Source organism: Homarus americanus, unplaced genomic scaffold (assembly GCF_018991925.1).
Source record: "Homarus americanus isolate GMGI-L3 unplaced genomic scaffold, GMGI_Hamer_2.0 scaffold50564, whole genome shotgun sequence".
Lineage (NCBI taxonomy): Eukaryota > Metazoa > Arthropoda > Malacostraca > Decapoda > Nephropidae > Homarus > Homarus americanus.
In genome coordinates, this window is record NW_024715014.1 from 2,875,389 (window position 1) to 2,902,592 (window position 27,204).

The window sequence follows — 27,204 nt, forward strand, 5'->3', positions numbered from 1 at the left end:
CAATGAATAAAAACATTACCAAACAATGATCCAAGTCCTCTAACACATAAATATAAAATACACCTAGGTATACAAAATCAGGGTTGTTTCACCAGAGCTACTATATTTAAGTTAATACAATTATTGATTTACAAACATAAATACATTCACCAATAGTTTAGCAGCAAAGAACTACAGTACAGTACAGTACTGTAAATATAACCATAAAGTTTACTAAAATATTGCTCAGAGCAAAAATTTATCTAAATCCCAAAACATTAATACAGTGAGTTCTGCTATAACGCGTGTTTTGACAACGCGATTTGGCTCTAACGCGATTTATAAATAGAGGAACGATATTTGTATAACGTGAACGCTTGTTTGCTGTAACACGATTTTTGCTCACTATTTCTCCAATTTTGTGGTATTAACTGTGAATATGGTAAAGAAGAATATCTCCAAGAAGCGTTCTGGTGATCGCATTCCCGGTGATGATCGAAACAGAAAGGCTATAACCCTTGAAGAGAAGCTCAATGTTATCAACCTCAAAATCACCCTTCTCCCCCATCAAGTTTTATTCATATTTTTTCAAGGTAAAGTGTTACATTTACATTATGATTTCATTATTAGATATGAATGTAACATTTATTTAGACTGTGCTATCCTTTGTGTTAGGCTAACTACTAAATTTTTTTTCGATTTCGAGTAGTAATCTGCACCTAACCCTATTTTCTCCATAAGCCCTGTTATTTCTATTACGCGAATTTCTATAACACGATGTTTTACAAGAACACAACTATCGCGTTATAGCAGAACTGACTGTACTGTACAGTACTGTATATGGATTATGTTAACAATAGTTTCAGCCAGACTAGTATCAACTGAAGAATATTTTCTGATTTATACAACATAATATCTTTTGTACCAACTATTTACCTGAAAATCACTACAGTCCTATATGAACGTTTAACTAAAACTCCGAGGACAACCAAAACATCATCATTAGGACAGCTGCAGCCCACCTCCTGTCTCCCAGACACCTGAGCTAAAATATGAGACTACTGTATAGAAAAAATTAAAACATTCAAGGTCTCTATTAATAAGGAGTCCAAGTCAGTCCTGAGTGAGTCCTTCTATTATCCATTTTCATTTAGTATTTTCTCTTTAAAGGTTGGACCTCCCTGGTCCAGAATTCCGTGGTCTGGCACAAGTTTTTCTTGTCATAGGTAGCTCTTTTGTGCCTCCTGTAAGTACTTCTTACCAATACAATACTTTACACATTACTGTATGTTATGATGGCTTATTTACTGTAACAGTATACTCGAGTACTGTATAGTTTGAGATTTTATGATAAAAATTTTATGCAAAACTAAGGGGTCAAACTATAAAGTATACAGCATTAGTAATATTTTTGAGGGGTTAACATTCAACATTTCCATGGATCATTTACAGTGAATGATAGCCACTGTAGCCACATCCCCTTAGCCCTCTCCCCACCAGGCTGAGCTGTGAGCTATTTTCAACTCATAATTTCAGGTAGATACCTGTCCTGTATATGAAACTTTCCTCATAGTTTGTACTCAGTTACATGAACACACAATCCCACATACATGTATTAGCCCCTGTCCAACAGACAGTAATACTTATAGAAATATGGGTTAGATACATTAGGTTTAAATAATTACATCACCCATGGTAACTTTCCTATGAACCATGAGTAGTCATCAGGTGGACATGTGACAGTGTATTCTCACTGTGCCCTCACACCTTGGCAGCAGTCATCAATTACGTAGCCGGCTATCACCAGTTCAACTCCCATCTCTGAGCCACTGAGACGTGTGCTTTAAGAAGATTGATATACCCAAGCTTCGTCCCTTATTAACGCTCACAGGTCATAGGATTAATTATGGTGATATCCCACTTATTGTGCAATAGTTTATTTTCTTGATAAATGGAGAAAAGACCATTTGGGTTTCAAAACTTAACCCATAAACATTTATCAATGTTGCTTCCAGTTCACCTCTAATTAGTGCTACCACAGGTAATTGGAAACTGCAACATACATTATGTACAAAAAATACAAAAATAAACTAAAATAAAATAAAATCATCCTAAGGTAAAAACATTTCTATGTGCGCAATAGTTTGCACGTTAAACGGGCGAGTGATGTGAAGGAGCCCCGTCCCAGCTGGGCTGCATTGCTATGATGTGCATGGCCTGGCGGCCAACGTTTCCCGAGACTGTGTGTACAGTACACGAACTTGTTATCAGTTTTAGTACAGTAATATATTGACCACCCCTGGTACAGAAAATTCTCTGGTCCAGCTATGGTCTGGTCCCAAGGGTGCCGGATTGGAGAGGTTTAACCTGTATTCAATTGTATATATAACTGAAAATTTTCAGCATCCAGCACACCAGACAGACAGTAAATAAAACATCAAGCCAGATATTGGATAATCAAAATATATATTATCCAACATGATAGTCTAACCAGTGCATCTCCACTTGTTGTAGGTGAGACTCATGTTCAGAGTCACCGTTCATGTTAAGAGGAGCACCACACAACAATGAAACCTTCTTCAGACAATTTTTCAAGAAATGTTCAGAAGACCACCTGGACAAGTGGGCCAGGGACACATATCTTCAAACTTCATCTGAAAGATTTTATATGAAGCCATGGAAAGAATGTGAGGATATGGAAGGCATGTGTAATTTTTGAAGAGGCATTTTTATTATATATAGAAACTACTGTAATGGACAAATGGGTGGACGGACAAACAACGACAGACAGTCAGGTAAATGGGTGATAATGGCAGCTCAAGTCTGAACTGAAGGGTAAAAACAACTTTGCCTATCAATGACTAAACTCTCATTGGTGTGGATAATGTTAAACTATGGTACATAGTAAAATGTATACACACATCCAGTCATACTGAATCCATAATTTTGTAACTGGCTGGATTTAATGTAAGTACTGTAGTAACTGGTTCACAAGTAAGAGCAACAGCACACAAAAACCAGTAATTGTCAGATGAGCAACTCCACCATAACAACTTATAAACGTACTGTATTCTTTAATTACCCCGGTACTTTCAACGACCAAAGACGCCATTTACCACTCACACTTCTGCTCACTGATCCTCACAAAACATGATTCTTATTTTCTTTTCTTATAAATTTATCCCGCTGGTACTTGTACAGCAGTCTACGCATGGCCCTTTAATAATGAAGAGGATTTGTAACGCTGGTCAAACATTATACCGTACAATTTGTCACTTTTATTAACAGCCACCACAAAATTAAGTAAAGTATAGTATTGTACTGCAGTGACAAAAACCGGTTCTGACCCAACAGTTTTCTGAATATTGGATGATTCAAGACTTATACAGTTCAGTAAACCTTGTCATTTGCGAGTTTGCAATTCGCGATTACAGCAATTAGCAGATGGTGGTTAGCTTGCAAGCCTTTTCCCAGAGCACAACGAGTCACCCCAGGCAGCATCTCGTGTTGTATTCTCAAAACTTTAGTGTTTCTGTGTGAAATAGCCCCTAAAAGACTGCCTAGTGTCAGTGCTAGTGATGCTCGTGGAGTGAAATGTAAAAGGCAGAAGTCAGTGATGACCCTGACAAAGAAAGTTTTATTATTAGATAAGTTAAAAGAGGGGATGAGTGCTGCCGCAGCTGGTCAGTTGTTTGGTACGTATAGGTATACAGTAGCTCACTAAGGTACTGTATATTACTGGTTTTCTATGATAAAAAAAAATCCCACACATTTTATGGATGCTGCCTGGCATCAATTTGTCTCCATTACCAACCTCATTTACTGACTTTCCCCTGTACAGCATTTTTAAACAAACTTGGTGATATTTACTTTAACATAACATAGTAAAAGAAATTAAATGTCATTATGATAGATTAAATTTTATTTATGCGGTCAACTATATTATCTGCATAAAAATAATGCAAAAAATCTTGTTATTCCAGCAAATCTACAATGTTCTCAAATACAGTAGTGGCAGCCTAAATTAGATATTCCAAGGAATAATCCCGTCAAGTGCCAAGGAAATTGATTGACGTTGATCATGACAAAGTGATGAGGTACAACATTATAAACTAATCAATAATGGGATGATATACAGCACAATGCATCTCAGTGTAAATAGCCCTTCAGAGCATTATAAACATTGATTAACTCTCTCTCCTACATCTGTACAACATGAGTATTCTAAGAAATGTAAAACTGTCAATCCTATCTCGCCTAAAAGTATGAAACTTTGGTTCCGAGTGGAAGTAGCAACAAGTTGGAGCCACTGATGAATCATCTCATTATCGGACCGTTACCTCACTCTCAGTGATGTTACTATATATAAAGTAATACAGTATTTTCGTTAGCCGGGATCCCTCAAACCCGGAACTCTACGATAGCCGGATTGAAATTTTCTCAGAAAATCATCCCCTAAGCCGGAATTTTCCGCAAAATTATGGCACTGGGAAAGATTTTCCACGGGGCACATTTTTTAAAAATTCTGAGAAAAATTTTCCGGTACCCGGAAAATCCTGGGGATGGGGAAAATTTTTCCCGTGGGCCCTCGGTTAACGAATTACCTTCCATAAGAATCTTCACTTTGGTTATCGAACAAAAATTTGATTTATGAAATCCTTACGAACGTCACGTTTTGTTGTGAGCATCAGCTGATGGGCTAGTCTGCCAATTCAGTAATCTGTTCTATGTTTACATTCGTTTCCAATGGAGTAAATATCAATAAGGTTGTGCTCTTTAATATGTGTGCATGTTTTATATTAAAATTATTAGTCATTATAAAATTTAGTTAACATATTGATAATATATGCAGTATGGGGAACTAGTTTGTTGTGAGCCCAGGTAGAGGGGAAGGGTGGAAGGCTGGGGCTGGGCTGCCTTAGGTGCCCCCTGAGACGGCTGTTACCGTCGTTAGTTTTAGTAAATATTTTCTTCTTTCATCCTCTTGGATTTGGCAATGCTCTTTGCACGTGCTTCCTTTTGTTGTCTTTTATTTGAAAAACCTGCCATCCCGATATTCAAGGAGAAAAGCCTGGTACAGCAGTACAAGTGAGGTAAGATGTGTGGTGCAGCAGAGTACACACCTCTCCTTGACAAGGTCCGGGACCTTCTGATGACACGTGACTGTTTGTCTACCCCTCCCTATACTCGTCAGAGAGGAAGAGAGTTGCCTGAAATTAATTTCATTTTTTCATTTTTTTTTTGCTATTTATTCTATATTTTTGGGGAAAACTATTTTGCCATGATCATTCGTAAGTCTACCCAAGGGGACATACAGTAGGTAGGTAGGGGGCGGTGGGGAACCATACATAATTGTATAAATATTACGAATAGTGTATTGCCATAAAACTCCATCCAGATACAGCCATACGCAACACCTTTACTCAGGAATTTTTTAATATTTTATTATTTATTATTTATTTTTAAATTTTCTTCGATCTAAGCCGGACGCTCCCCTTAAGTATCACCGAGGTATTCAAGCGCTGGCAGTTTAGAGATGGAAACAACCTGCCAGTGGGGTAGCAGATACTTCCAGAAGCAGGTACACCACCATGTCTCTCCTGTATAAGTGTTTATTACTGAAAAAATATTTTCTATTGGCAATGTTTGCCAACACATGGTGGCTGGTGATGAGGAACCTTCAGCACCAGGACTTAACCCAAACAAAGAAAAGATTACATGTAAACTTGTACAAATGCTACAGGAAAGTGCCAACATTGGCAAGACTACAACAACAACAACAACAACAAAATCTGCAATACAGAACAAATAAAGCAATCTGGATAATGAAGGTTATTTGTCTAAAATAGGTATGTTAATTACTTGTTTCGAAATAGACAAACATTTTAAAATGCAATATTTTGCTTCAGAAATATTTTAAATATTGTATATATGAGGAAGTTTCCTGGATTTCTAGCTGACCCAATTCATGATGTTAGTTTTCCAAAGTACTGAAGGTCCGTCCACAAGCTCTGCATATGACCATGTTGAGTCTCTTGTAGTTAGTTAGCTTACAAGACTCATGAGCGATATCCCATAAAACTGGACAAATTGATTGATATAACTATTCTTTGTACCATTTACGTTACCTTAAAGTGGGTTTATTATCATTAGTAAAAAATAAAAATACGGATATAACTAACACAGATCTAAAGAGTCATCTGGAGTTCAATAAAACAAACAAAAATTAAACTAATCCAGAGAGAACGATCGGCAACAAGTGAAGGAAGGGAGAACTTTGCTCTTGATTTCTGCTATCCTGAGCCATGTGGGTAAAGGCTTACAGGAAATAAAAAATAAAAAAAAAATCAATCAATCAATCAATCAATCAGTCAACAATAAGTACCAAAATAACACATATAAGGGCAAGAACTAACCATCTGCTGCTCATGTAAAGGTGCTCCGTGCTGCTGGGTGATCATGGGAGAGGATGTGTCGAGGATCCCCGCCCCGCTGTAGCCTTCCACCACTGACAGCTCCCCATCCAGGCGACCCTCCGTCATCCACTGAGAACAAGGCACAACTTTACTTACACCTCTATAGCTTCATATAACGGGGAAGGATATATGACTCCAGTTTACTCCGTCTCTGATACACAGGTATATTCCCAGTAGAGTATATGAAGTGAAGAGTCTCCCCCTTAACTGTGAGATCAAACTAGTTATTTCACTGTTAAACAGACTTAACTCAGGGTAAACAGTGGCACAACAGACAGAGTATAATATCTGACAACGAAAATACTTATTTCCTGTCCCTTTCTATACCAGTCTTACATTTATCACCTACTCTTCACCTGTCACTTTCTATACTAGTTTTCATCTGTTACCCTATTTCTTGAAGAGGTTTTAACATCTTACCCTGACACAAAGTACAGATGAGACAAAACTTGAAAAATATTGATTAAAAAACTATCTCTGTACTGTATAATATCTATTATTCATTTCTATAATACTAATTGGTTTTTGTTTTTGGTTTCATTTTGAACTCTTAAATAGCAATACAGTACATAAAGGTATTAGCAATTTTAAATTTTTTTACAAGAATATCAGGTAATATAAAAAAATACCTGTTATCAGTCCCCTTTACCAGTGCGTTTACAGGGGCTCGTCATATAAACATTTCACAAATCATTACATTGAGATTTTTGTTTTAAAAGGTAATGTTTCACTTTGATTCCATTGTATGTTTACTACTGCGAGTTTCCTTCTGTCGAATGTAAACAAACACAGCGCTGCTACATTGCACGAAACCTGACGCGCCCCTGTAAACACACTAGTGAAGGGGGCTGTACATCTGTCATCGGTTTCCATAATATTAATCTTTTTTTAACCCTTACATACCACTATAAATATTTTCCCATTTTTAACATGACTCTGGTAACGTTAAAACAGCAACACTACAAGAGAAGTTGTTCTCTATACACGAACCAGGACCGTGCTTACCCCTTGTATTTCTGAAGAGTTGACTGGGAGATCAGGTACATTGGTTGAGTGAGAGAGTATGTTCTGGTGCTCAAGAGGCTGCTGTTTGTTGTAGTCGGACGGTAATGAGAAGCCACAGTCCCCCTCCGAGTCGGGTCCGGCATCTTCCGCCTTATATGAGGAACTTTGATTCTGGTAGTCCAGCGCGGGAACCGAAGCATTTAAGTTATTACCATCGTCCAAGTCCTCCACCAACTCTTCCTTGATGTCGGTTTCAACGAACACATCCTGAAAGACAAAGCAATACAATCTGAAACTACTGTAATACAGTGTTCGAACCAATGTGGAAATACAGATTTTCCTTTTTTTACATAATATATCCAGCAAGTAAAGCAAAAATCGCAATAACAATCTTCTGAGAATTTTAGTTCAATAAGGTTTATTCACCTAACCATTTATCATAAGTACAGGTTGCCCTAGTTTACATCAGTCACAAAACCAGGAGAGAGTATCACCAACAGAGGATATTTAAGGTTACACTACAATATATTCTCCAAGCACACCATAATGATACTATAATACATATTCCTGGACAATCTTAAGTAAAGTACTGCACCTTTAAGAAACATGCTGTACCTCAATATGTCCAAGAGATGGTTCTTCAGAGGATTGATGCTGTTGCTGCTGCTCACTAACTTGGTGTGAACCTGAGGAGTGTGTTCTTGAACTTTCTAATACTGGTGTTTGTCTTCTCTCCTTGAGGTGTAGCGCTGTGTCTGGGGAGGAGTTGTTGGAGGCTGGCGGTCGCCCCTTCTGTCCTGTACTGCTAGTGTTCTCTTCACATTTCCTCCGTTTAGCTTGTGGACTGACTCGGTCGTCACTGACTTCGTGAGCGCCCAATTTCTTTTTACTTGTAGAGGGCGGTGTATCAGGTACAGCTAATCCTTTGACTTGTAGAAGTTCAGCTGCCTTAATTAGTGAAGTCAAGGAGCTCTGCGGTACATTAACCTCACCCACATACATATAGTTTATAAGAGCTTCCAGTTCACTACATTTAATATCTTGCAAAACAATTACAGGATGTTTACAAGGTGTACTTTCAAATATTTTTTCAAGGTACTCGCTGCATGTGGACAAAACCAATTTGTGTAAAGGGTAGAATTTTCCTTCACACGCCAAGGTTACATCTGTAAAGCTTGCCTGCAGGAAAAAGAAATAAAAGGCGTCAAGGTGTTGTATCAGAAACATGGATCTTTTGTCTTTCATATTATTCTTCTCCCCACTACACCCTACAACAGCATTAGTCTTATATCACACTACACTGTTAAAACAGATTCCCTGAAGATTAAACACCCCAGCTTATTTCACCTGAAGATTACACACCCCAGCTTATTTTACCTGAAGATTAAATGCCCCAGCTTATTTCACCTGGTGATTAAGCACCCCAGCTTATTTCACCTGAAGATTAAACACTCCAGCTTATTTCACCTGAAGATTAAACACCCCAGCTTATTTCACCTAGCTAAATATCACCACCCCATTTTTCACCTGGGAGTTAGGTTAAAATAGTTAGGGTGGTTAATCTTCAGGTGAAATAAACTGGAATCTCTAATCTTAGGTGATCAATTTTAGCATCAATAAATTTAGACAACATGACCTAATCTAAGCTAATGATCTTTTACTATTTTCATGTTAGGTAAATATTACTCTGGTGACAGATAAATATTTACACAGTTAAATCATTACACAAATTTATGGTGGTTCAGGATATACGTAGAGAGTGAGTGGGCTTACAAATAATAGTAAACAGTAAGACAATTCAAGCCAGGACAGCCCAAATATATAAAATCTTCAACCCAACCTGTAGAGATGCTCACCTTTCCACGAAGTCTTGAGAGAATATCACAGAACGTGGCATGATGGCTGTTCCACGAGAGCAACAGCATTCCATGATCGCCCATTTTGGTGTAGTATAGTTAGCAGGTCCACAATATATATCACTATGGCCTGCCACTGTTGCTAGGATGACCAGCCACTGTTGCTAGGATGACCAGCCACTGTTGCTAGGATGACCAGCCACTGTTGCTAGGATGATCTGCCACTGTTGCTAGGATGACCAGCCACTGTTGCTAGGATGATCTGCCACTGTTGCTAGGATGACCAGCCACTGTTGCTAGGATGACCTGCCACTGTTGCTAGGATGACCTGCCACTGTTGCTAGGATGACCTGCCATTGTTCCAACACTCGCCTCTAAAAGAAAAATTAGTAAGAAATGAGCACGTCGCCTACTAACGATTATACGATACAATTAACCTAACCTCATACCCTTTGGTCATTTTTGTAGTTAGGTTCTGTTATTTCGTCTACCGTCATACCTAAATGGTCTAGTGCTGTAGCCTACTTCACAAAACTCTATCAACGACTGTGCGATTCCTTAATATTGTACTGTACAGATATTCGTACATTATTTGCATAAGTTCATGTTCATTTTTTCCCTTGCAAATGTTGAAATTAAATAAAAGAAAAGAAAGTAGAAATCATCTTCATAATATTGGTCAGATTGGTTTGGTTAGATTAAGTTAGGTTAGGTTTATCTACTATCATAAATGGTTAGGCTAGGTTTAGACACCTATAAGGTCGTTCAGATACTAGATGGTTCGCCCCTCGTAACGATCTTCAAGAGCGAGGTGCTTCCCCGCCTGGTCCCCGAGATATACTAGGGACTGTCAGTCGATTGAAAATGTCCAAAGGAGGGCCTACTGGTGCCGGCACTTCGGAACCTCAGCCATCTAGAGAGATTAGAGCGCCTGCAACTGCCTAGCTCATACTACAAATGGGCAAGGGGGGACCTAATTAAGGTGTATAAACATCTAAAAGGGCACTACTCAGTCAAGTGTTCTTACCTGGAGCTGGTGGAAGCTCGCCCCACAAGGGGTCACAGCTCAAGGTTGAAGAAGTCGCAAGTCAAGAAAACTGTGAGGGCTAACTTTTTAGGAGTGAAAGTTGTGAACTATTGGAACAAACTGTCAGAATGTTGTGACGGCACCAAGTGTGACCTGTTTCAAGAACAGACTTGACTAGCACTGGAGCAGGTTCACATACATTCAGGAGCCAGTGCATGCCCAGTACTTGCCAACAGTGTGTAACAGAAACGTGACTGATCACCCAAGCGGCTAACGAGCCGATCAGTGGTGAAGAGGATAAAAGCAAAAAAAAAATTTTGTGTGTGTGGGGGTAGGTTAAGTTGGGTTCAGCTGGTTCACATTAGGGTAAATGTTGAGCAGACTGTTAACTCCAGAACACGTTTACATATTTCGTTCATATTTCCCACAGTTGTTCTTTGGATAAAGTTGACTAATAAAATCAATACAACTTTTTATTTTAACAAAGTATTTTTTTTCACTATCTATTATCATGAATCACCTGTAGTGGGGAACTTGTTCAGGATGAGGGAAATTATGAAGTAAAACACAGTAAAATTATCATTTCGGTCATCCACCTATCTGAAATGGCCAGAATCGTTCAAAACACAAAAAAAAAAACATCGGAAAAACATCATTTCAACCTAACCTAACCTGGCTGTATGACCGAGAAGATAATACCTAAAAGACAGCAAAAATAAATAAATAAATAAATAAATAAATAAAATAAAATCAGCTGGCACTAAAATGACATTTCTACTTCCTCTGAAAAATCTGCTGTATCAGTGTAAGTTGTCATCTGCTCTTAGTTTCAGTTGCTTCCATTGGTACCAGATATCGAAGTACAGTACATGTAAGTTCTTTTTGCTTAATATGTGGAAGTTAGGTAAGGTTGGGTAGGTTTCTTTTAGTTAGGTCAGATTCTGTTCAGTATCATGTAAATAGTATCACCAGAAATTTGGTTCAATTCCATAAATTATTTCTGGTGCAAACTGTCTCCACCTTTACCAACATTATCTCTTGTCATGAATGGGTCAACTCTGCAAGTCTCTGCATTTAACAGTCACCAGGCCTGCACAATTCCTCTTTATGATTTAATAAAGATTCCCGAGAGTTTACAATTTATTTATTCAATTCTATAGTATTTTTTCCCTAGCGTTGCTCATGAGTCAGTTAGCATTAGGGCGGTTAGGTTAGGGTAGGTTGGTTTAGTTAGATTACGTTAACATTAGGGTGGTTAGGTTACGTTAGTTAGATTAGAATCAAGGTAAGTTAGCGTTAGTTTAGGTTATGTTTGCATTAGGGTGGTTAATCTTTACGTAAAAAAAAATCTGGGGTGGCGATTCTTCAGGCGATCTCTAATTCCTTCATTCTCCCACAGAAAATCGACATTAAAATTGGCATCCCAGCAGAAACTCCCACAATATATACAAAGGAGTATAATGGCAACCCTCTCCTTTACCTTCTCAATTTTCGTCATTGGTCACAGTTCATATTTGCTACATGACAACTACAAAATTTGATAGATAATATACAAAAGAAATAAATCACCACATATGATTGTGAACTGGACATTAAGAGGAACATTTAACTACTAACATTCTTAATAATTATATGTATGGTAATTGTAAAACTATCTTCAAAACAGTCATACATAATTTTCGGTTAAGATGCCATATATCCTCCTGTTGCCTACGACAGAATTACATACCCAAGACTATATTATATATGGGTTAATTCAGTACTGTAATATTTCAGTACGAGGGGGGGTGTGTTAAAGCCTACACTGTCACGTATATCACTAACCGCAACCACTACCTCTATGTCATTATTCTACATATTTACTAACTGTTAATCTCAATTATATACCCAGAAGCCAAGGTGGATAATTCTCTTAACCAGTCACTACCTCAAGTCTTAAAACTGAAGAATCAATGGTCAATGTTGGCAGAGAATTGAATTACGATCTATATAAACAACTTTATCAGTAATATAACCAAGGGTGAGGTTAATTTAATGATATAATCCATGTACTATGAAAGTATATAACTTACCTGAATCTATTATGTTAGTTAACCACCATCAGTTAACAATTCTCCCAGGACAACAACCCACTACGACAACAGCCCAAACATTACTGACAGGGTTGCCAACTTCCAGCCAAACCGGGATACATTCTCACCAAATCCCGCCCATCAAACTAGCCATTAAACGCCAAATGTTAATTAAGTGAGGTACAATTTTCATAATTATATAACTAAACGCTGTACCTGTAAAACAAATATTGATCGTTCAACCTTTTACCTTGTTTGTGAGGTTAGCACTGGGTTAAGCCCCAAAGAAACGGCAACTTGAGTAGAAAAAAAAAGCCAACATATCTCGGCAAAATTTGGCGTGAAAAACATCAACTTGGCAACTCTGCTGAGTGATAATCTGTTAAGCTATTTGTGCAACTCTCCTGCTGACATCAACAAAAATATATGTATATATAATTCACATAAGTTTATTTTAAGGGGTCAAAAAATAAGATAAAATAATTTTAATCAAGAGGAATTTGTCAAAATTAAAGGTCCATAATGTTATGTGTACATTATAGTTACCTGCAACTGATTAATTAGAACTTATTTTTTGTATTTTACTGAAATAAAAACAAAATCATCAGATATTTTCATTTATTAAGAATGAGTCTTTTGTATTCAGTGTATATCAACTAGTCTTAGGAACTAGCAGTAGACAAGCACATAATGTTGTTGAACATAGCGAAGACCGCTAATAAACATCTCTAGCATCATTTCCTTTTTTTTTTTAGTTCACATCACTAACAAACTTACCTTGTGTATAAATGAATATTAATTAACTGATTTAAGGATTCACTTGTAAACTGTCTAGTAAATTGGTGTATTTGTGTATCAATCAAAGTGCGCCCGTCTGGACATCCTGTTGTGCGTGTAAACTGGCTGCTGTACAAGCTTGTCAACCACAGTAGGACTTACGGTAAATATTTGTCTAATGGCTGTTGTACCTTTTTGTTATGCGAATAGTTTTTTTGTGTATTTAGGTGTTTTATTAGAATCTAACCTGACCAAACCTAACCAATCCTAGCTAACCTAACCAAACCTACCTAACCTAACGAAACCTACTTAACCTAACGAAACCTACCTAACCTAACCTAACCAAACCTACTTAACCTAACCAAACCTACCTAACCTAACCTAACCAAACCTTCTTAACCTAACCAAACCTACCTAACCTAATACGAAAATCTTGCCGCAGTCATTAAACGAAAATATTAACCGGGCATGTTAAATTAGGTCTTGAGAAAAAGATTAGTATATATTAATGTACAAATAACTAAAATCATGTTTCAACCAGGAGGGAAAAGGTCAATAAAAAAGTCACAACCTGGATATATTGTCCACAAGTGAAATAGTGTGAACAGGAAAACTACAAAGACGACAAATTACAATGAAGACGGGTGACGTGCAAGAGTTGTGGTAACAGTTCTCGTCGTCTTTGGGTGTAATTTATCATTGAAATGAGCCAAATGGCCACGCATCAATTACTTGAGCGTTGTTGATACGGAACCTACTGTAGCAACAACTTGCTACTGAAGCAAATGTTAAATAGTAGTTCGCGAGAAGATATGTTTAGAAATTCTCCTAGGTTTTTGTCTATGAAGCTGGTAAACAGTGGGGCAGTTGTTTGGCCAGCTACCAGAACAAATTAGAATATTAAAGAAACGGTAAATTTTTATTTTAGGACACGAGTCCCTCGGGGTTAACCAATATGTTTTTCCAGTAGATTTTGGTGTGTTTTAAACGAATCTGACCTCCATTTTTGGCGGAAATTGCTAGTTCCCCCCCCCCCCTTCCCGTCATCTGACCTAACAAATCCTAACTCCTAGCCGGGAGCTCTGCCCCCGGACCCCCGGCAGGCCTAACTTGACCGCTAGCCGGGAGGCGGGCGCCCGGTAGGCCTAGCTTAAACTAACCTAAATGTTTCAAGAGTTAAAAACTTTGGGGTGCACCATGTCCGTAAGTACAATACCTCAGAAGAGGAAGGACGAGGGATACGTAAGAATTGGATAGAATGATCGATAGAATGAGCGAACTCGTAACAATGGTTTTAAATTAGACAAATTTAGATTTAGGCGCGAAATAGGTCAACATTGGTTTGGAAATAGAGTATTGGACGACTGGAACAAGTTACCAAATATCATCATTAACTCGGACACGCTGGATAGCTTCAAACACAGGTTGGATGGGTATATGAGCAATAGGGGCTGGGTGTAACTGGGACTGTCCAGTATGGGCCAATAGGCCCGCTGCAGTTTCCTCCATTCTTATGTTCTTTCTCGTAAAACTTGGCAATAAATTTAAAATAATCGTAGGAGCACAAACAACAACCAACCTCCACCACGGCCCTTGTGAAACTGGTCAACGAAATTAAAATCATACCCAGGCTGCTTCCTTTGAAAAAAAATCAAATGTGATCGGTTGAAAAAATTCGCGTGATGAAATTGATATCTCATTGGTCACGACTGGATGACGTCAGTCAACACTGCACATTTGTGAGGCGCAGATAACATCTCCCGAGACCAAGACTAAAAACTACCGAAAATCAATTAAATTCAATTGCGACGCTATTATCCATTTCCGCCACGTATATATGGGGTTCAAAATGCTCAGAATAGCGAAATCTAAATGTAACATTAGTTTATAAGTTTCGGGGGCGCCATGTCCGAAAGTACAATAATACCTAAGAAACTATACGGTGGAATCACATGAAGCAGCTTGATGTATGAGGTAGGTGTGAAGCAACATGAGAACTGACTTGGATGTCTACACTCACCAGCGTCAGATTACGTATTAGGATTGGTAAATTAAAAAAAAATCCAATGTTCCAATCAGTATTTTGTTGGTCGAATCACCCTTGAGGCGTAACCAAGACCAAATTGGCTCGTGCTGTGTTAATTTACCTTGTACCTTGGTTAAACATTAATTGAGATCTGTGGTCATAAGTATATTCAATAACAAAACTAGAAAGACAGGACAAAATACCATTGCGATAATTTTATTGTTTATTAAATTAAATGCACATAATTAATTAATGATGATAACACAAGAATATGTATAACAAATTAATAAAACATCTTTCTAAGGTGTTCAACACACTACTTCCGCCTAACATAAACGAGAAATCAATAATGTAAAATATTTATATTAATATAAACTAAACACAGAAATTTAAACGACCATAAACTATTTACAGTTTTAAATTAACGTGAACAATGAAGTTTATGCTTTATAATATATTTGGCGGTAAATGTGAGACGCCTAACACAGCTGTGCAGCACAACACAGCTGCTGCTTCCCGCCGTTAAACAAAACACCATAAAAACACATTACGCACCCAATAAATTTTTCCAATGTTTTATTAACCATTAAATTTAAAATATTTAATACTTCTATCTGAATTAATTTATACAATAATGTTATTAATGATAAATGTTAATAAAATAAAGTGTTCAGGGCCTCGTGTGACTCGTGCCTAGAGTTGCGCGGACAAAGTGAGGAGAAGAGAGGATTAATGTTAAAAGTCACCACAATTACCCTCATAATACAACCGTCATGGAGATTATGAACAACCGACGCGAGAGTTAAAGTCCCAAGAGGCTTGTAGTGTAGTAGAGAGGAGGTAAGAGACTGTGATAAGGGTGTAATGAGGGATATAGTGGTTTGTTTACGTGTGGTGAGAGCAGCCAGCCTTCTAGCGACTGGTGGCGGGGAACAAGTGACGCGCGATGGCTCACTCTTGTCTCCTTACCATTTGATTTTTTTAATTTAGTAACTATTCATAGTATAAGCATGTGTATGTATAGATAAATAATTAGCGAGAATGATGTAAATATTATTATTAATATTTTTAATGTTTTTAGTTTTGTGTTGCCATTTGTACACAGTAATTGGTGATTTTTATTTTTATTTTAATGGATTACTCTACTGTATGTGTGGAAGTTAGTTAGTATACCCGTGTTTAGTTCTCGTTATGGATATTGATTTTATTGTCAGTGCAAGAAGAATTTTGTATAATTTATGATTTACAATATCGTGTTTGACCTTTTTTTTTCGTTGATCAAGACGTCCAGTTCGTAGGTCTCAAGGACATGTTGTGTACTTGGTTATTTTTTCTGGTTTTAAACCCTCACAAATGTGTATCTGATGTTGAAAGTATAGTATATAATTATTTAGTCTTACCTGGGGTCTACATTTCAGTTATTAGGTGACCCGCTACAGCGACCTAAATGCAAGTTAGTGGGTAAAGATAAAGGTGTAAGCCAGAGGAGGTCCTACTTTTGGAGGAAAGTTTTAACAGGATCTTTGCTCAATTGTTTCAGTTGATGCATAAAATGCACTCCAGAGGGGATAAGGGAAATATTAAAAGCTTTAAAATAAATTTAAAAATTCATTTCGAATGTACTGATACCAGTCTTTTCACCAACTCATGCCCAGGAGACTACAAGCCATTTCTGACTGCAGAGGAAATGAACCAGCCAAACCTAACCTAATCACCTTAACAGGTTAGGTTTCATTGGTTCAGGTTATCTGCTGTCAGAAGTGACTTGTAATTTTTTTGCCATTTCCTAGACACAGGTTGTTGACAAGAGGTTTATGCCTATTTTGTCTACTCCCATTATATCACATATTCACAGGATGTCTACTATGAGTTAATGAACTGTGAGCATTATTTTACCTGACCAAAGCTAACCTAACCTAACTAAACCTAACCTAACCTAGCCTAGACCAAATGGAAATACTGTACTGTACGTGTAGTACTGTGGACACGGGGAGTACATGAACTGGGATGTTACCCTCTCATACACCTTGTCTGTAATTTCTTATTCTGAAATACTGTACAGTATATTGGAACACAACAATGTGCAATAATTTTGATCCCATTATTTGTGTCAACCTTTGTGCAATATGTTACTGTAGCATTTACAAATACATAATTCATGTTCATACCTCCTATAAATAGTTATGTAGAAAGACTTTTTTATTAGATTGACAAAGTGTCACTTCATTTCTTGGCTTAGCCTGTCTTGTATGAGTCACATGCCATTTTGGGTGCAATAAAAAAAAGCTGTGTGTGCTTATAAGGTAAAAATCTCCATGAATTTCAAAATCTTTTATTGATTTATAACTGTCATTAAAAACTGACTGGGTAATAAACTGACAAGTGATGAAGACGATGAAGGCAAAGAAAATATTTTGGTGGATGTCTTGTGTTGGGTACTAAAAAGTAGTACGAGTTCTTATCACCTTAATATCTGATATAATCCTCATGTGGGATCTTCAATATTAAATTGATTTTTGGGTCATGGTTTGCTCCACCTTTGCTGCAAATTGCCCAGGCATTGCAGTACCTCTGGGGTCAGTCCTTGTATAAAGTATTTATTTATTTATTTATTATTTTATTCTTTTCCAACCTGTGGTATAATGGTCAGGATGTTCACCTCACAAGTGAGTGAACTCAGGTTTGATCCCTGGGCAGGGTGAAATTAAGTTTCTTTACACCATTTGCCTCTTGTCTACCCAGCAGTGATTGGGGACCTTGGTGCTAATCAATTTAAAGATCAAGTTTCTGGGGGTAACGGTTAGCCAGTGCAGTTGGCTGCCATCTTTTTTTTGAAGAGGCTTCTTACATAGCAATTTTTTTTTTAAATATCTTATGTATGTCTCCAGAGGTGCTGAAAGTGTTGCAAAATCTTCTTTCCATACAGCACTTGTTATAAATGACTTAACTCAAATTCTGAAAGCTATACACCAGCAGTATACCAATTACAGTACATGTATATGGTGGCATTATAGGATCACATACAAATTACCCCCAGTATATTTCACTATAATTTTAACCTCCATAATGCAAACGTACCCTGACCTGATCTAACCTAAACTAATTTAACCTACCCCAGCTTCCCAGGTAGCATTAGGGAGTTTAACCATAAGGTGAAATAAAATGAGGGGGAGGGGGAGAGGGGGAATCATAAGTTGCCATGCTAATGAGATGTCTGGGTCTTGCATCTGGTATTTAGCAAAATTGCCAGACTGCAAAAAATTCCAAATCTGGCATTTGAACATTTGTCATAGCCGGTAGAAATAACATCTTTAGTATTTATGATTATATAAATAAGCTGCATTACTATATCCTTTATTTCTTAAAACAATTATATGCTGTACTGTGGAATATCTCCTATATGAATACCCACAAGCTGGAAACGACCACGAATTTAATGCCCAAATGTCTCGTGAATTTCCAGAGGTTGCTACTTTATTTTCTGTACGCTGGTGTAGCCGTCCCACCACTTTTGTCTCTGTTTTAGTGTTTTGAATATGAGGTAGATTTACCCTCTGGTTATGTCATTTGTTTCTCTTATTTCTCTGGTTTCTGCCTTTTTTGGTGTACAAGTGATAGTGGTGAGTGCAGTGGTGGAGAGAGGATGCACTACATTCACTTTTATGTAGAAAGTTGAAATTATACATAAATTAGATAAAGTTGAATTGTTACAGTGAGACCTTTATTTAACAGACACACTACCTGTATTATATATTGGAGAAGAAAGTTTGTTATGTCGAGGGTCCATTAGGTGTGAAACCCCCATCTAATGGAGTAAATGGCGTGAGAAGTCCGTTATATGGAGGTTTCACTGTACATAACCTGTGGGAGGAGTTAGAGGTGTTGAGAATAATTCCATTAAAGAAACAATGGGAATAACTGTCAAAAGTTTTACACTGAGAATGATTCAGAAACATAACTATGGGCTAGATTGTCTGACCTTTGAGAAATCCAAGTAATAATACAGTGAAGGTGAACTGATTTTTTAAGTTTAATTTTGCAAAGAGTAGAGCTGCATCACAATGGTGAACGGCAAAAAGTCACAGGGAGAAAAGTCACATTTATTCAAACACTATTAAGAAGTTGTTGGGTGAAGTGTGGTGCTGAATTTAGACTATTTAGGCTGACTAAATGGCCCCTAGTCTATTGCCAAGAAGAAGAATACTGCTGGTGTTATACTACATTGTTTGAGATATTCGTAACCTAATCTAACACTAGCCTAACCTAAAACTATGTTAAACTAATGCTAACTTAATCTAACATGCTATCCTAACCTAACGCTAACCTAATTAACCCAACTCCGTGCTAACGTAACCTGACACTAACCCAACCTAATGCTAACATAACCTAGCTTCACCACCCCCCCCCCCATAGTGATAGGGTGGTTAATCTTTAGGTGAAATTAGTTGGTGTGGAGATTCTTCAGGTGATTCCCTAGGTAGCAAAGCTTTCAACAGTGCAGTATTTAATTCAGATAAGACTACTGTACAATGTGTGTGTGTGAGAGAGAGAGAGAGAGAGAGAGAGGGGGGGGGGGCCTCTTGGGGCAAGATGTAGACAAGCAACAGGAATAAACAGCACAAGCAACAGGAGTAAACAGCACAAGCAACAGTACTAAATAGTAAAGAACACAAATAACAAATAAACAGTGACCAACACAAACAACAGGAATAAACAAGAAACAAGACAAGCAACAAATAAGCAGTAAACAACTCAAACAGGAATAAACAATATAAATATAAACAACACAAAAACTGCAATAATTAAATGTAAACTAACAAAGGTATCATATTTAATGGTGTTTTGTTTATTACGTTAGCTTGACGACTTCTTAATTACGTCAGTAAGCCATTTAAGGAAAAGCAAAGTCAATAAACATGTTAGAAATAATATTGAATAAGATACCTTCATTTTTATATCTTAAATTTGACTCATTTTCAGTTTTGTGTATAGGTAGGTTAGGTTAGGTTATTCAGCTGAGAAATAAAAGAAAAACGAATCTGATCTAACCTAACCTACCATATACACAATATAAAATGCAATATTTTCACTGGCATTTTACAGGTTGCTGTGATTTAACACATCGACTGTAACATACAGTATGTTTAGTACAAACTGTATCCATAGTACTGTACTGTAGTTTGGGTATTAATGTCTATACAGTACTGTATTAACAAATCACATTGTCCAGAAATGACCTCTTTGACTAATAAAATTAATTCCATTTTTTTCCAGATTAACCCGGGTAAGTTCAGTAAAGAGGAACAAGATGGAGGACCCTGTGGATTTTTTTGCAGTGGGGGAGAACCAGATGGAGCTGTACTTGGAGTCAGACGAGGAAGAAGCCAGTCTCCTTGAGGAAATGGAACGACAGGAAGCATCACGGTTTGCAAAGTCGCCGTTGCCTGAAGGTCTCCTGCAGTTGAAGAGCGTATTTGCCAATATGCCGGAGAACTACGAGTCGACAGGCTTCTCTTCGGGTGATATGGAAATGCACGGAAATAATTTTGCCGGGATCCCAAAAGAAAATTATGAATCGGTCCAGGGGAAGTCAGCTGATGGAGAGAATGAAACTGCTAATGTAAAAGAAGACTTAATGAATAAGGAACCAGATGAGGAAAGTGAAGAAGTTAATGTAGAAGACTTGATATTTGAACAGTCAGATGATGAAAGTGAAGAAGTTAATGTAGAAGACTTGACAAATGAACAGTCAGATGATGAAAGTGAAGATGTTAATGTAGAAGACTTGATAAATGAACAGCCAGATGATGAGAGTGAAAAAGTTAATGCAAAAGACTTTATGAATGAGCTGCCAGACAGTGCTTTCGGTAAAGAGACACACCAAGATGGGGTCACTGGTTGGCAGTCGGATAATTCAGTATTTTCGAGTACAGAGAACACTGTGACGGCAACACAAGGAAATGCAGATGGTGTATTTGATGGACCTTTAACAGAATATACTATTGATGGAATTCAGATCTTAAGACTAGACATGTCTGCAAGTGAACTTCTGTTTGCCAAGACAGCTGCAGCTCTGAGGCCCCAGTTTAACCTGCCACAGCAAGAAAATACTAACACAGGCACCAAGCACAAGACTAAACAGAAAAATAAAAAATCGGTAAAAAATAAGGAAAAGCAAACTGTTAGTAAGATGTCAAAGGCTGCAGTAGTAAAGGAAAAGCGATCCATCGACACTGAGGAATCAAGACCTCCTGCCAAGAAGAGGAAATTATTTTCATTCCCTGATCAGGCTGTAGGGAAGAGAGCCGTCATCTTCAGCTGCACTCATTGTAACTTTAGGTGAGTGGTGCCTTAATCTCTGCTCCTCAGTAAGGTACTTGCTTATACATATACAGTAACCAGTTTTACTTATTTATTTGTCATCCAGTGTTTTATACCCCCCCCTTACACCCTCCCCTACTCCCCCCACCCCAACTTTACTCTGTACACTGATGCCTAGCTGTCCAATATATCATCCCATCCCCTCCCCTCGGTTTCACCTCTTTCTTCATACCGTCCACCTTTCAGTTATACTGTATGCACCGTTTCCCAGTCACTCAACATTATCATCTGCTCTCGGCACGATGCTACTTTTTTTTTCCCACATCTCCGCGTGCCTGTGGTTTGTATTTTTGGATATTAATTTACCCTCTACTTTTTTTTTCCTATTGCACTCAGAGTCCTATTATTTCTCTCTTTGTGTCTCTTGTCTCCCAGCTTTCATTACTTTGCTTTTATCTATCATTGTCTTTGATTTAGTCCAACACAACTCCAAACTTATATCCATTAGCATGAGTGACCTTCCATATACATTCCATTATCTATATTATTCACATATTAATGGTTTACAAATGATAATACTCACACATTTCAAACAGTAGAATAAAATTGCTTTGTAAGATAAGTATTATGGTTCAGTAATATATTTTTGGAGAGGCATTTATTCATTTTGTCGTCCTTCCCAAGACGACCCCCCCCCCCTTACACTTAGAACACTGCTTTCCATTTCTTATATCCCTCACCTGTGTGTTGATCTCCCACCATTTCTGTCTTCCCTGTTATCTTCTTATTTAACGTGTATCTATTGTCTCCAATGTTAGCCACTCTATGGTAGCCTTTTGTTATTCTTTAAGCTTTTTCTGTTCACTGTTGGGTAGGTGGTAACAAGAACTGGTGTATACCCAGTACTGTACTGTACATACAGATTTTCCCTTCCTCTGTTATTATTCATTTTTATTCTTGTAAAAGGTATGTTTTGCTGTGCTATTACAGTGTGCGGTCTATAAAGATACCTTAAGTCTAACCTAACCTAAAAATATTAAAATCGCTAAGACAATTATCATTTATACATTGTACCAGCTATTTAGTTGTGATGTAAAATTAGGGTCAAAAGTTCATTCCCTCCCAAAATGAAGTAGCACCGACCCCAAATGGCATAAAACAACAACCCCACACCAGACGACAGCCAGGGAGTGAAATTTTGTCCGCGACTGTACCTGCAGTGTTTTTATATAGACTTTAATAACATAAGATTTTGCAGAAAGTTTCCTTATGTCTTCATTCTCCAATTACAGATGTGCATTTGAAAGAGAATATATTGACAAGATAGTGGCACACCTCACTCCCAGAGCAAGATTTAATCAACTGCAAGATGTCCCAGAAAAATTACTGGGTTGGAAGGAGTCTGTTAAGCTGAATGTATTGGTTGCTAAGAACAAGGCCAAAGCACAGGTAAAGAGCCAGTGTGTTTATGTGTGACTGACTAGTAATGATAATTTTGTAATAATAATAATAATAATAATGTGTGTATGTGTGTTTGTAATAATACAGGTAGTAATAATAGTAATAATAACAATAATATTAAGAGTGCAGCTCTATTTTGTGTAGGTAATTACTACTGTATGTTTAGAATAATTCTTCTGAAGTGTGTTGTATGACAGTACCTGTATAGCTTTGTGATGAAATAACAGATTGTCTTTTTCTTTCAGGTACGCCTCTTGAGTCGTATAGAGTGTGCGTCCTGCAAAAATCAATTTTGTTTGGATGTGGACACCTGTGACAAACTTGCAGTGCACCATAACTGGTGTGGGAAGTCACCTGGTGATAAAAATTATTGTGAATGCATTTACTGTAAAGAGAACATCCACCGATTTACTATTAAAAGACATCTCTGTGAACAGAGCAAAAAGGCATGTCAAAAGTTTGTACCCGTAACTCTTCAGCTCATGTCGGCTGTGTGTAAGGAGTACGCCGAAGAGCACCGACCAGTGTGTATTGTGTGCAACGAGCAACGCTGGCCGTTCATCGGTCACAGAGCAGAGTTGAACCCTGTTTGTGAACCCTGCAGAGTCAACATCACCAGTGGTAAAACGACCAAGTTAACACCTCGGGATATGGCAGGTTGTGCCATATGTAGCTCACAATGTTCTAAGAAATTTGTAACTTATTGGGCTAGTGAAATGGAGACCCTATTTATTGGTGAAAATTGTATAAAAAAGTTAAGAAATCCAGTAACGAAAAGGGTTATTACAATTGCAGATAATAAAGAACATAAGATTAGGGGACTTGTAGAAATGGCTATATCATCCAGTCAAATATCTGGAAACTTAATGAAGAATCCAATTGACAATTCATCCTCAAAGTTTGTCGTAAGCTTGAAGAAATGCATTGACACTAATTTAAATCAGTCTTCTGCAAACAGTGTGGGAAAAAAGTCAAGGGAAAACAAAACATCTAATGTACGTGAAACGAAAACCTCGGAAACAAAGACTAGGTTTCCCGTTCCCAAGAAAGTTACCGATGGACATTTTGTTCCAATTACGGGATCTTTTCGGATAACGAATGGTGGCAATCCTTTACCATTTGCAACATTGGCAACTGTTGCAGATGACACTACCGAGATTTCCCAAGGTTTGAACGGTGGTAAAGGCTTATTCCAGAATGGTGAACCATATACTCTTCTCTTGCCCAATGATACTTCAAACCTGCTGTTGAGAAGTTCCTTGCCATCTGTGGCCAAAAATGCTGTAGACAACCCAAAAACAGTTTTCAGGGCCCATGAATCTTCCTCAGTCGTGTCTGAGTGTGTGAGTGATAAAGCACCTGAAGCGGACACAACTAACTATAAAGAAAATACTGGAGAGGAAGAGAAGATTACCAGAATTATCGTGAGCAGCAGACCTGAAGCTGGAGGTAGTGTCCTGTCAAGTGTTTCTCCTAATCAGCTTAACTATAAATCTTGGTTCCAGGTCAACAGCACAAAACCTTCACCTTTGAAATATATTGTAAAGTTACAGAATAATTCAGTGAATACAGTGCCAGACGAAAGCAAACACCAGCAAAGTGAAACAAAATCGAATCACATAATTATCAGAACTTCATCAAGTGGTCCTCAAAGGGCAAAGAGTTCAGTAAGTACCAGTACACCAAGGATAGCCAAGGTAATTAAATATTCTAATAGTGTTTTCAGTAGTAACATGAAGCAAAATGATTTGAGTAAAACCTGGAAAAGCACTTCTAGAATAAAACAAGATGCAGATGTAGTGACTTTGGACTAACGACAAGAAATCAATGTCTTTTATGAAATTTTCAATCTGATTTACTTTCGATTGACCTTTTTAAAGGTAATTACACTTTATAATTGATTTTAGGCTTGGCTGACTGTTAAAGGTTAAGTATTTGTGAAAACTCGGCTATCTTAGGACCTTTGAATTTTTTTTTACTAAAACTGATTAGAAACTACAGTACAGTACTGTATATACTGTAGGGTTGATCTCACCACAAACCCTCTACTACAGTATGTACAGTACTTCACGCTGGGAGTCACTCTTAACACATGTGCTTCTTGACCTGCATAGGCTACTAATTTTCAGGAGATTGAGGGTTTTAGCAGTTCATAAGGATTATTCTTTACTACAGTAATATCTCTGCTAGCAGGAACCCCTCAAACCAGGAACTCTCCGATTGTCGAAATTGAAATTTCTGAGAAAATTTTCCTGATACCCGGGTTCAAGAGATGATGTTATGGGCAATTTCTGGAACTGGCGAGAAAATTTTTCCTTTACCCGGAATATTTCAGAAGATTCCGGGGATGAGGGATATTTTTCCGTGTTTGAGAGATAGTGTAATGGGCAATTTCTAGAACTTTCGAGAAATTTTTTCCGTTACCTGGAAAATTCCGGGGATGAGGGATTTTTTTCCATCTTTGAGAGAGTTGTCTCGTTACCCAGAAATCTCTCGTTCCCGGAAGAGCTCTGCACTAATTATTCCGGCTAATGGAAATATCACTGTATTTGCTCTTCTATCAGATGGCGAGTCACACTAACACTTGCACCTTCCTCAAATTTCTAATTGGCATGAGATTTTTGACCTGCCTTACCTTAGCACCAAGCAATAAATAGGAGAATGATCCTGAAATCCCATTTTATGGATGACCTTGAATCGGTCAACACATCTTCCTCCCTGTGGCTGCTGAGATAAGCTGGAACTGAAGCCTCAACCTGCAAAATAATGCTTTTCAGCAATTATGTCAAGTGAGGGCCAAGAAGCACATGCGTTAGTGCCAAGGTGAACACTTCAAACCTTCAGCCTATGGTGGTAGTAGCTCTTATCTTCAACACTCCTACATAATCAGAGATGGGTTACAATGGGAAGGTCAGCAAGGTTTCGAGTTAGTTCCGGTGAATGCTGTCGGGAATCCTTGGTTTTCAACCAGAGGTTTGCGTGGCTGTACTGTATTTGTGCCAACCAATCCAAATGTGACTATTAAATGGAATATCACAATCTCTCCTCATTTAGACAAATTTATTGTACAAATTATATGATAGTAATGTCTTGTTTTATGACAGTAACTTTTGTAAGAATTATGAACGAATTACCATGTCTGATTGTTATACAGTACTTGAATGTCATATTTAAGACCCAAATACCGTAGTAGATTTTTATACTTCAATATTATCTTCTTAAACTCAAAACTGTCAGGTACAGTAATTACAGTACAGCTCCTCCCCGACTTACAATGGGGTTAGGGACCCAAATCCAGGTCGTAAGTCGAAAATGCTTAAATAATACATAGGAAATCTAAAATAGGTCTCTTTTTCTTCTCAGCACCACAAAACTCTCACTTTTAAGCTTGCCAGTCATTTTAAAGTGAATTACAAAAAAATTTTTTGTCAGTGTACTGACGTTGGGACTCAAAAATACGTAATTTGACAAAATTTGGGTACGACTGAGGCGGGTCGTAAGTCGAGGAGTAGCTGTACTGTATACACACGGTGATAATAGCACCAGATCTACACGTGGTACGTACTTTACTATGACATTTTATCGTATTGTATAGCAGGGTTGCATTATAGAGTACTCCAGTGGTTGGCAAGGGCTGGCCCTGGTGAGGTTTAAGGAAGGGATCAGTGCTCTTTCTAAGCTGCGTGACAGATAACCATGCAGGTGCCGGATGTACAGTACCTGTAGTTTGTATGGTATCTTAATTGTCCTGTTTTTTTTTTTTCAATGTTACAATATTGTATTGTTTTTATACTTAGTTCTCATATCTTTGCTTATATGAAAATTTTTGATGGCATAAAAATATGTAAAAAAAATCATAAACTAAATATATTTTTAAATTTTTTTTTTCAAACTAAATAATCATTTTACAAAAAAGAAAGAAAAAAAAACACATTCTAGATGAATTAGTTTCCTTTAATTTGGTTAAAAAAAATATTTATTTTTTATATATAGTACCAATCTGGGCATAAATACCATGAGAGTTTAAGTGATTAGTATTGCCAGCTCAGTAGTGAAAGCCATGTACTGTAGTGTTATAATATGAAGGATGAAAATTTGTAAATTGATTTAGAGATGTTAAAGAAACTGGAGCACTTGGTCGATGATAACTTGTTTGAGGAACATAGTATCCACACTTACAGTACTTAATGGCCATTAGGATCTG

At 37.5% G+C, this 27,204-nt stretch overlaps 2 protein-coding genes and 1 pseudogene across 10 annotated transcripts in view; 2 read left to right on the forward strand and 1 right to left on the reverse strand.

The window, feature by feature from the left end:
• LOC121880453 (protein tramtrack, beta isoform-like) overlaps nt 1-12,519 on the reverse strand; it is a 38,356-nt gene extending 25,837 nt beyond the window's left edge. For 7 of the 9 annotated variants that reach the window (XM_042387655.1, XM_042387647.1, XM_042387695.1 and 4 more), the window contains exons 1-5: nt 12,416-12,519; nt 9,317-9,690; nt 8,076-8,639; nt 7,461-7,727; nt 6,396-6,524 (exon numbers count right to left, since the gene is read on the reverse strand). In XM_042387655.1, the coding sequence (XP_042243589.1) occupies nt 6,396-6,524; nt 7,461-7,727; nt 8,076-8,639; nt 9,317-9,400 (1,044 nt within the window). In that variant the 5' untranslated portion in view covers nt 9,401-9,690; nt 12,416-12,519. Of the gene's footprint in view, nt 1-4,774; nt 5,190-6,395; nt 6,525-7,460; nt 7,728-8,075; nt 8,640-9,316; nt 9,691-12,415 lie in introns of those variants that run through there. The other 2 variants (XM_042387704.1, XM_042387714.1) reach the window with 2 other exon arrangements.
• Nucleotides 12,520-15,916: 3,397 nt separating this feature from the next.
• On the forward strand, nt 15,917-26,357 carry LOC121880494. Its single transcript, XM_042347008.1, has 4 exons — nt 15,917-16,058; nt 20,493-21,557; nt 22,832-22,988; nt 23,246-26,357. Exons 2-4 carry the CDS (start codon nt 20,527-20,529, stop codon nt 24,812-24,814), a joined length of 2,757 nt encoding a protein of 918 aa, XP_042202942.1. The 5' UTR covers nt 15,917-16,058; nt 20,493-20,526; the 3' UTR covers nt 24,815-26,357.
• LOC121854459 lies at nt 17,628-17,809 on the forward strand (annotated as a pseudogene).
• Nucleotides 26,358-27,204: the final 847 nt, after the last annotated feature.